At 40.7% G+C, this 11,304-nt stretch overlaps 1 protein-coding gene across 2 annotated transcripts in view; it reads left to right on the top strand.

The window, feature by feature from the left end:
* Nucleotides 1-4: 4 nt before the first annotated feature.
* PRCP (prolylcarboxypeptidase) overlaps nucleotides 5-11,304 on the top strand; it is a 68,930-nt gene continuing 57,630 nt past the window's right edge. Inside the window, exons 1-2 of one of the 2 annotated variants that reach the window (XM_045815587.2) lie at nucleotides 5-59; nucleotides 1,156-1,338. In XM_045815587.2, the coding sequence (XP_045671543.1) occupies nucleotides 1,171-1,338 (168 nt within the window). In that variant the 5' untranslated portion in view covers nucleotides 5-59; nucleotides 1,156-1,170. Of the gene's footprint in view, nucleotides 60-83; nucleotides 160-1,155; nucleotides 1,339-11,304 lie in introns of those variants that run through there. The other variant, XM_045815586.2, reaches the window with a different exon arrangement.

The raw sequence follows: 11,304 nt of genomic DNA, 5'->3' as shown, positions 1-11,304 counted from the left end.
TTCCTCACAGCCAATCAGAAGAAGGCGCCGCCGAGGGTGGAGATTGAATACTGCATTCTGTGAGTTTTTGGGAACGACCATTTTCGTCAAACTGTGGGTAGAGACAGGGTTTGGCGAATGTTCTTCTCTGACTGGTGGAGTAGTGGCACAGTCTACAAAGTTGGTTTTGGGGGTAGCGTAGGGATCCCAGGAAGGGGTGGTAGCGCCCCTCCAATTGGGGTTCATCAGGGTGACTGGAAGGAGGAGTGGAAGCTGGGCAAAGGGGGTTGGTGGCGTGGTGAAGACGGAAGGGGCTGTGGAAGCTGGGCCTGAAGCGGGCTACCCCGAGCTGGGAGAAGAAAGGGGGCGTATCCTGGAAGAAGGGACCAGGACTTAGCGGGATTCGGGGGCTATCTGGCCTCCGGCGACTCCAGTTAAGGGATGGGTTATGTGGGCAACACGGAGATTTGGGGTGATCCATGGACAGAATACCACAGGAGGTGGTTGGCTGACTAAATGGAAGTGGGGTGCAAGGAGCCAGACCGAGCGGTCTGCGGAGCCGTGCACCCCTGCCTCCTAAGTGACCCAGTGCAAATCCGTATACCTCTCTCGGGGCCTCAGTTTCCTCATCTGTAAATGGGAGTAGCAATCATACACGACACACAGATTGCTGTGATGCTTAAGTTAGATGAGTTGATGTGTGTGCCATTATGCCTAGCGATAAAGTGACATGTAGAGAACGCTCAAGAAATTGTCATGGTAGCTATTATTATTATCATCATTATATGGGGTTTGCGGAGGGCAAGGGGTGTGGCAATGGAATTGAGGCAGACAGGGAGTGGCAGGAAAGGTGGGCTTGTGGAGCGCTCTAGGAAAGGATGGGATGCCGGCGGTCAGGTAGGAGGGGGTCCTGGGATGGTAAGGGTCGACTTGGACTGTGACCGCAATGAAGCTGGACTCTAAAGAGGGGACTGCACGAGAGGAACATGAAAAGTTGCGGCGCCCTCGGTGTCGGGGGCGGTGTGGTTTGGGTGACCAGGTTTAGGCGGAGTTGCTGCTGGGCGGAATGGCTTTGGGTTTCACCGGGGAGGAGCTTATCTGCGGTGGGCGGAGCTGCCCGCTGGGCTCGGCTCTAGCTCCCGGCATCTGCCGGTCTCGCTCCCACCCGCACTGCAGCCGCCAGCCTCAGCCATGGGGTGTCCCACCGTCCTACTCCTGCTCTTGGCTTTCCTGACGCCTGGGGTTGCCATCCGTGTACCGCCGGCCATGAAGGCCCTCAGCAGCCTGCGCTGGTCAACCAGTTTCACAACCCGCCATACTGTTGCCAAGAAGTACTCGATTCACTACATCCAACAGAAGGTGAGGCGGGGGTGTGTTGGGGGGAGGGTGGGCGTGTTGGGGGGAGGGTGGGCGTGGGGGAAGACTGGGGTTTCGAAGTGTCCGGCCTAATAGACCCGAGCCTAGGCACAGTAGCCCACCCGGAATTTCAGACCCCTAATACCTAGGACTTTTCCGATCTTTGGCTCACAGCTTCCAGAGGGTGGCACCAAGTCTCAGTTCTGTTTAAAGTCTCTCCTCCCGTTACCAATAATTTAATATCAATTCTGGCTCCATGCTCTTTTCTGTAATTGGCTATGACAGTCGCTTCAACTTCTGCTCCCAGAGGATGCCCTAATTCAAATTCCCCTGATCTCCCGTCAAATTAAAATTGTTTAATGCCAACTCTGCCTCCTACTCCGTGGTGACAGTCTGATCCTGTATCCCTAAGCAGCCTCTAAATATTTCCAGTATCTTAATAGATATTTCCAATATCTTAATAGATAATATTTAGCATTAAACCTAAAACACCAGCCTGTCATCTCTTGCTTAGCTCAAAGTTGATTTTGTAGTCCTTTGATTAAGAGTTTTTAACCATTTCTAGTCTCCATAAGACTGAACATATGTGTAGCCCATGCTTGTAGAGGAGGTTGTAGAGGAAAGTCAAGATTTGAGAAGGGGGGTTAGCATCTTTAGGGTTCTGAAGCTTGAGTTTAGAAGTTTAAAATAGGCTTGATGCCTTTGTGCTTGGCTGAAGCATGAGGCACTCTCTTACAAGCCTGCATAGAAAAGTACATCCTGTGTAAAATGACAGATCTCTTAGGGTTTTGTATTTCTGGGAGCCTGTGTAAAGATAGGCAAAGATCAGGGAAAGGTGTGGATTGGAAAGAATGCCAAGTCTGAGGTTTGGCTTTTAGAGTCGAATAGAACAGCATTCCACTCTGCTAGTTCTGTGACCTTGGGAAAGTTACAGTACTTCTCTGAACCCGGTTTCTTGGGGCGCCTGGGTGGCTCAGTTGGTTAAGCGTCTGCCTTAGGCTCAGGTCATGATGCTGGGGTCCTAGGATTGTGTAGGGCTCCCTCCTCAGCGTGGAGTCAGCTTCTTCTTCTCCTTCTCTTCCGCTTGTGCTCTCTCTGGCTTGCATGTTCTCTTTCTCTCAAGTAAATAAATAAAATCTCTTAAAAAAAAAATGAACCCAGTTTCTTGATCTGGGGATTTGGTGATGGTTAAATGAAAATAGATAACAAGTCCCCAGCAAACTATTTGGCCCTGAATTTTGAATTCGATAGATGGATTGCATGAATTTGTAATTTATAAGAAATTATTTTTAACCCAGAAATTTAAGTTACAGTTTATGAGGAAGAGAAAACATTTTATTTCAGCAGCGGTACCAGGAAACAGGGGACTTTTTCTCAGACAACTTACTTAAATTAACTCTAGGCTACAATTTCTTCATTTGTAAATTGAGAGGGTTGAATAAAGAACAGCATATTACACACTCTACTGAGGAAAATTAAGGGCTTTTTGGGGAGCTGTCTCAGAGGGTTGGTGGGTGAAAGCCCAAATGGAGGCCAAGTTAAGGTGCTCCTGTAACCCCTCTCTCCCTGAACTCTTTGAGCCTGAGCTTTATGCTTTGGTCTGTTTCATATATTGGGATTTTGTATATGATTATTTGCAGAGTTTTATTGGTAAAGTAAGATTGAAGGGGAACTATTGGAATGAGGATCTCTGAAATCTCTTTAAAAGTGATGAAAGGGGGGCATCTGGGTGGCTTAGTCGGTTAAGTGTCCCACTCTTGATTTCAGCTCAGATCTTGATCTTAGGGTGGTAAGATTGAGCTCCATGTTGGGCTCCCAGCTGAGCGTGGAGCCTGCTTAAGATTCTCTCTCTCTCTCTCTCTCTCTCTCTCTCCCCTTCCGTTCCCTACCCACACTTGTGCACACGTGCTTGTGCTCTCTCTCAAAAAAAAAAAAAACCCAAAAAACAAAAAAACACACCGATGAAAAAGAGAACTATCAGCAGGAAAAAGGGAAACGAAAGGGGGGAAGAGACCAAATGATCTGTGAGCCCTTAATTTATATTCCTTCATTACACATTCCTTTCTTGACCACCTAACGATTTAGAAATATAATTTAAGGTCAGTTCGTTTTCTATTTTTGGTCATTTGCTAAATCTGTTTGACTTTACTCAGCCACCTTTTGCCCTCTGGCTTAGTTTATATTTTAGGACACATACATGTTTATTACCATTATAATAATTTTCCTTACATCAACTCCAGTTGAGTTTTATTTCATTTTTTGAGGAAACTTCCACATATGTATTTATTACATAATAATGATTATAGTAGTTGCCAATTCTGGACCATAGATTTTTAGTTGGGACTGACTATGTCTGTATAAACTCAACTTCAATTTTTTTTTCGTTAGAGGACATGAAATACTTTTGTGCCCTTTGATAATAGATATCATTATTAGAATTGTAAGGCTCGGTTTTTATTCAAGTTTGAATTTTTATTAACCTTTGTAATGATTTTCTTTATGTGTAGTTATATCTGTCCAGTTGACCAGGCCATTCCCAGCTGTCCTAATGTACACATAAGTTCCACGAATGGTCTGGGTATAAAGGTTTAGTCCCTGGTCTTTTCCCTCCCCTTCGCTTCTGAACACACATATATACTTTTAGCAACATAGAACATAGGCTCAATTGAATTTAACAGTGTCGGAAAGTGTGAAATACTGTCTCTCTTCTCCTCAAGTTAAACTCATACCTGTATCCAAGGTGAAATGTGACCTCTTCTGTGAAGCCTTCTTGACTTTAGGGGAACTTAGTTGGTCTTTTTTCGCTCTGCACACTTACGACTTTGTATGTGTCCCCCATAGCTAGATAGTACTCTCCAGTACCCAGAAGAGCCCATAAAAAATATAAAGTACAAAATAAATATTTGTTGAGGGAGCGAATGAATTACTATCCAAAAAAAAGCCTAAATAAAGCAAAGTCTACCATCATTTAATTGACACAAGTTATTTTTTATTTTTCTTTTTATTTTTTACTTCTATTCTTCACTAATTATTTTTTACCTTCTTTCAAAGTCTTCAGATGTTGTTGATTTAGTAGGAATTTTTTTTTTTTTGGGCGGGGTTATCCAAAGTAACCGAATCAGGAGACCAGACAAAGGATAGTACATCACTTGGTCATATCCAGGCTTTGGGTACATGTGTGATGTCAGAGTTGTAAGTGGCTCCTTGGAATCTATGGCTTGTGGTTACAAGGTTTTCCTTCTTCTCATTACCCTCCATCTCCCACCCTAGCCCCTCAGAGTAGAATGTGAGTCCTGAGGGCATTTTACTGTGTGATGTAGTGGGAAAAAAGAATGGGTCCTTTGAGGGTCTCATTTTCCTCATTGTCATTAGGAAACAATATTTACTGTATTAGTCAGAGTTCTCTAGAGAAACAGAACCAATAGAATGTGTCTCTCTGTGTGTGTATCCCTCTTTTCATAGAGATTGATTTATTTTAAGGAATTAGTTCATATGATTATGGAAGCTTGGTAAGTTCAAAATCTACAGGGTAGACTGGAAGGCTGGAGACCCAGAGAAGAGTTGCAGTTTGAGTCCAAAGAGAGCCTGCTTGTATAATTCCTTCTTGCTCAGGAGAGGTCAGTCTTTTTGGCTATTCAGGCTTTCATCTGGTTGGATGAGACCCGTTCACATTATAGAGGGTAAATCTGCTTTAGTCAAAGTCCACTGATTTACATATTAATCCTATCTAAAAAAACACCTTTATAGAAACATCCAGAATGTTTGACCAAATATGTAGCCCAGCCAAGTTGACATGTAAAATTAACCATCACTTCTACCAAGATTGTTGTGAGTTTTAAATATGGTAACACATGAAGCACATGCATAATGCCTGGGACATGGTAGGAACTTAAGGAACGTAATTGAGTAAATGCTGGTTTCTTCCCCATTCTGTCCTAAAACCACACTCCCCATAGTGTTAGCATTTCACATTGATCCAAATGCATGACAGTTGTGGTAATGCCTCTTCTAGGAACTTAGTGGTCAGTAATCTATACTCAACTATTCCTGTTTAACTACTGACCAGTGTTTATGTTAGAACTCTGCATCTTGACCTAACATTAAGCTCATGGCCACTGACTTCTGTAAAGCCTTCCCACAGCTCCTTCCTGTCTGCTGTGTGGTAGTCACATCAGTGGGCTGAGCTCTTTCTATTTGTGTACATCCCTTACGGTTCTTTTAGTTCCTACTCCGGGTTCCCCTTTTCCACTCATGCCTCAGTGGCCCTAATGTCTAGTAAAGTATTGATCTTTCTCCTCCTCCTCTCCTTTTTATTTTTTCCCCTCTTCTCTACTTTTTATTATTGGTTCATCTATTGATGGCTTTCCCCTTAGGCCCAGAGTATATGTCACAAATATTATGTGACTTCTAAATTGATTTCTGTTTTCACACCTAGAATCATTGCCAGAAGGGGTCTTAGAGATCATGTAGTCTACCCCTTAGATATGATGAAATAACTTTGATCTAAATTATGAAGAGTCAGGAACTTGGTAGAGATTAATTATTATACAAGTTTGAGAACAAATTGTTTCTCCCATTAGCTGAGTAACTTCAGACAGGTTACTCTGAACATCTGTTTTTATAATCAGCAAGATGGGGATAATTGTACTGTTCATCTCACATATTTGTTGTGAGATGAGTAGTATGTGTAAAGGACTTAATAGCACAGTTTATATATCATTTTACTCAATAAATGGTAAATATTTTTATTTTATCTTGTGGTTTCTTAATATACATGGCTTTAACTTAACCCTCTCCACACAGAATAAAATATTCAAATCATCACTTATCATACCTAAAATAGTTATTCTGCAAAATTTGAAAATCTGTATGAACTCTCTTCAGTTACATAAATAGTATATATATTCCTTTTTATCAGTGGGATATAATTTAATATACTTGTAAATAAGGCAAAGAAATTAACTTTTTCCTTGTTTGAAATAATTTTCTTTCACACAAGACTGATATGTAACAAAAAACATAGGAAGCTATTTCTATTTTTTTTCTATGCTATTTTGCATTTTGGTAAATTGTGGTGGGGACAATATGGTAATGAATGTATCCTTTTAGATTTTTGCAAGTATCTTCTCTATTTTATCATAATACTAAATCAACACTATCTTTCTCATAACTTTTGATGTTTTATTAGTTAATACTAAAATGTAATTTCAGTAAAAATTAATTTTAAGGTTTTGCACTGTCATATTTATATCCCTCTATAACATATTGCAAGGACTTTAAAGCACTTAAAACATTTTCAGAGTTTGGGTTCTAGTATTAGACTTGTCACTAACTCATGGATTGACCTTGGGCAAGTTGCTTACCTCTAGATCTCAGTGTAAGATCTCTTATGTATGATAAGAGGATGGGATCTGATGACCTGTGATCCATCTGTGATTCTGTTCACTGAGTGCTTCCTGTGTATATGGCCCTGTATTAGGAGCGGTGGGGATTTGAGTACAAGTTCTGTTTTTCCCCTTGCCATTAATTGCCTTTGGTACAGTGGCCTAAACAGTTTTTCCATCTGAACTTTACATTAGACACAGATTCATATCATGTAAAGGGTTTTTTTAAATTAAAATTACTCAGCTTTACCATTAACGAAGTATTTATAACATAGACCACTGTATTTATATTTATGATTTTAAAGTTTGCTTGGTTATGGGTGGCTTGGAGAAAAAAGAATCATAGGGAAGGAAAAGACCTTGATGGTATGGCTTATCTTATTTATCATCATATTCCAAGAGCATTGTACAGTGCCCTCTACATAGTAATTCTTTTTTTTTTTTTAAGTTTTTATTTATTTATTTGAGAGAGTGAGCAAGCGAGAGAGCACAAGAGCAGGGGGGAGAAGCAGAGGGAGAAGGAGAAGCAGACTCCCCTCCCCGCTGAGTGCTGGACTACGAGGACCTAGGGCTCTATCCCGGGACTCCAGGATCATGACCTAAGCTGAAGGCAGACACTTAACCGACTGAGCCACCCAAGCACCCCTACATAGTAGTTCTTAATAAAGATTTTTTGAATGGAAAAAATTGGCTATAAATTAAAATTAATAAGGAGTAAGAGGAGGGAGAATAAAATGAAATATGTAGTGTATAAATTATTGAATGCACTAGTGATACTAATAATCTGCTACTATTTATTGAAAGCTTTATATGCCCTAGGTTCTAAGTACTTAATAGACATTCATTTATTTAATCCCTATAGCTGAGGGTAGATGAGGTAGATGCTATTATTGTTCCACTTTATAGGTGAGAGAACGATCATACAGAGAGGTTGAATTACATGTTCAAGATGTATTGCTCATCTGTCTCATTTTGTTTTTCTGAAAATAAACTCTAAAGAGTTTCTAGTTCTAAAGCAAATGTCATTACCTTGCTTTTTGTACTAGTCAGGATAGGCTAGGTTATGCAGCTGTAGCACAACTCCAAAATTTTAGTGACTTAAACCCCCCAAAATGTATGACTCAAACTATTTCCATTGGGGTGAGCAGAGGGTTCCCTCATTACATTCACTTAGAGACTAAGGGGCTTTTGGAGGCCTCCTCTCAACATACGCTTTCATGATCACCCTAGCAGTGAAAAAAGAACATAGAAAAATAATAAATGCTCCAGTCTGGAAATTGCACATGTCACTTCCTTTCATAATTCCTTGGCCCAAACTGATTATATTGCTGCATCTAAGGACAGGGTGGGGAGACCAAAAATATTGACTTTGGCGATCCTAGAAGGAGAAACAACACAAATGACTACCATACTCAATTAGTCTCTTACTCAACCACCCATCCACCTACTCAATGTTCATCCAGTTCCTTTTATATGTCAGGCACTGGGGTAGGTCCCAGGAAGGCAGAGATGATTATATCCTAGAGGACTTCACATACTTGTTGGCCATTCCAGTCACACATACTCAGGCTTGCATCTGAAAAATATGGAAGAGGACTGACACACGTGTATTGTCTTGGCATTATGTGGCTGCAGTTTACAGATTGCTTCCAAAAAATCCCTGAAGTTGGCATGCCTGGGTGGCTCAATGGTTAAGCATCTGCCTTCGGCTTGGGTTGTGATCCTGGGGTCCTGGGATCAAGTCCCACATCGGGCTCCTTGCTCAGCAGAGAGCCTGCTTCTTCCTCTCCCTCTGCTGCTCTCTCTGCTTGTGCTCTCTTTCTGTCTCTCTCTCTCTCTGTCAAATAAATAAATGAATAAATAAGTCTTAAAAAAAGCAAAAAATTCCCTGAAGTGAGAGTGGTCTACTTAACATTTTCTTGCTCAATTTATCATTATCATGATAGTTGACTGACCTGATGTGTATATACATTGAAGCATGCGATAAAGGAATTTATTTATTCATACTGTCACTCAGTATTTAAAATAATTGTTTTGCCTGTCTTTTTCATAATAAAGGAAACAAAATTGATCTAGAGATTTATGTAAAAAATCTGAAGTATGCTTTGTAAGTGTCCATCAAAAGGAAACTTTTGCATTGACAATGTGTATGTTATTGAGGAGTTATAAAAATCTTTTTTTATATCTTTTTTATTCTGGTTCACAATTTAAGAAAAGTCCTCATTGTTGTATATGAGCAGTGAATAAGTAAACATTTATTGGTTGTCTTATCTGGGGCAGGTATTATTTCAAACTCTTTTACATACCTGCTTTTAATTACTACAATCACTTTAAAAAAAATAGATGGTTTAATTGAGGTTCATAGAGGTTAAGTGACTTGATCAAGCTATTGAGGGACAATATATTTTAATCTTTTGCTTCCAAGATCTATGATCTTTCATTCAATTGACATCATGATGCCTCTGTTTTCAAAACTGACGTCTCTGTATCTATTTATATTCCACATTCAGTCTTTAAAACAATCCTGTGAGGTAGATATTATGTTCATTTTTAGAGGTGAAACTATCAAGCTTCAGAAAGATTGAAGGAAGAAACATCCAAAATATCCCACTTATAAATCTCCTGGTTTCTCAGTCCCAAATTGTAAATAATTTGTGGTACATCCATAAAATGAAACATTATTATGCCTTAAAATGATGGTCTTGAAGTATATCTGGTAATGTGGGAAATGTTCACGAATTAATGATAAATGAAAAAAGCAAAATAGAAACTTGAATATACAATGTGTTTCCAAATTCATTTATGCTGTTTTTATTAAGTTCTTCCTATTTGCAAGGCACTCTTCTAGGCGCAGGAGGAAGAGCATTCAAGGCATAGAGGAAAGCAAGTACAAAACCGTAAGACAGATGTGTGCCTGGCAGGAACAATACAAGGAGGCCAATATGGCTGGAAGGACATACCCAAGGAGAGGGTAGCAGGGGATGAAGACAGTGAGGAGCAAAGAGAACAGAGAAACTCCTCTAGCAGGGAAGGAAAGTAAATGGACTACGGAATTACAGTTTGATTAATAGGCAGCTTTGAAGTCTCATGCATGTTAGTAAGACCATTTGATAGGCTGTATGTTTCTTTAGCTACATTTACTTTCTTGGGTATGAATGGAAAGTTGGTGGAGAGTTCTTTTTAACCATGATTATCCTTTTGCCAAATCAGTAAAAGAAAGTGAGAGAGACAGAGAGACATGGGGATTGAGGGGCATATCCAAGGGAGTAATTTATTCATTGACCATGAAATTTAAGCCAAGTAAGGAAGGGAGTGAGGATGGGGTGAGGGACAGTGAAAGGTGGATTATGTGAGGTTGAAGGTCCTCCTTGCTTCCTGCAGTTAGTCCTTTACTGCAGTCCCCGTGGGTCACATTAATCACCTCTTCTCCCATCAAGCAGTCTTCTCCTTAGAGCCTGCAATGATTCTAATTGTTTGCTTTTTTTTTTTTTAGGTTTTATTTATTTGAGAGAGAGAGCGCGAGAGAGCAAGTGTGGGGAGGGACAGAAGGAGAGGGTGAGGGTCAAGCAGACTCCCCACTGAGCAGGGAGCCCAATGCGGGACTCAATCCCAGGACCCTGAAATCATGACCTGAGCCGAAGGCGGATGCTTAACCGACTGAGCCACCCAGGTGCCCCAGCTGATTGTTTGCTTTATTTAGAACAAAATCCTGTAGCATTCAAGGCCCTCCACCCTGTGACCCCAACCCACCTTTCCAGTGTGCTAATCTATTCTTCACACATGCTCATTCTTTTCCTGTTTCTATGCTTTAGCCCACATTGTTCTTTTTGCCTGGAATACCCCTCCCAATGCCCTTCCCCCCTTTATCAATCCTATCCTTTTTTTAAGCCCCATCTCAGACACTGCCTACCTCCTCCGTGAGGTATTTCTTAATCTCCTGGAAAGTGTGTGATCAGTCAGATCTATCTTTGTACTTCTCTCACGGCACATGTTTTGTTCTAACCTTGTGTTAAAATCTTTTGTACCCTTGTCTTACTCCCTTTCTAAAGCAGGAACTCTATCTTGTAAGTATCCATATTCCACAGCATACTGCCCATAGTTTTTATAGTTTTAGAATATCATCATTATAAATGTTTGTTGAATCTGTATCTTTCCCCCTCTCTCCTTTCCTGCTTCCCCATACATTGAGATAAGGAAGGTGTGCATATGTGTGTGTGTGTGTGTGTGTGTGTGTGTGTGTGTGTGTGTCTAGGGAGGGAAATGGTATGGAAACTTGATTCTCAACTGTCTAAAACCCTTTTTGGGAAACAATGTAGAATGCCAGGCAAATAAAAACAGGCCCACTTATTCACATTCTCTTATTTTGATGATCTGGAACCTGTAGCTAGTTGTCTGTATTGACCCTTCTCCCCACATATGTACAGAGAAAGAATCATGGGAGGGAGTGCAGCCAAGTTTGCTCTTTGTTTTGTGTCTGGGTGAGGGCCAGGGAAACGATAAAGAATGAAGACATTAGGAAGAGTGTCCCCTTAAAGCCTACTTCTGTGGCAATTGTGTACTGCCCATATTTATTAAAGAGCTAAGG

This window comes from Ursus americanus, chromosome 16, assembly GCF_024610735.1.
Source record: "Ursus americanus isolate L20-20 chromosome 16, mUrsAme1.1.p, whole genome shotgun sequence".
In the NCBI taxonomy this organism is placed as follows: domain Eukaryota; kingdom Metazoa; phylum Chordata; class Mammalia; order Carnivora; family Ursidae; genus Ursus; species Ursus americanus.
The sequence above is the reverse complement of the archived record's forward strand: the minus strand, read 5'-3'. Positions and strand labels throughout refer to the sequence as shown.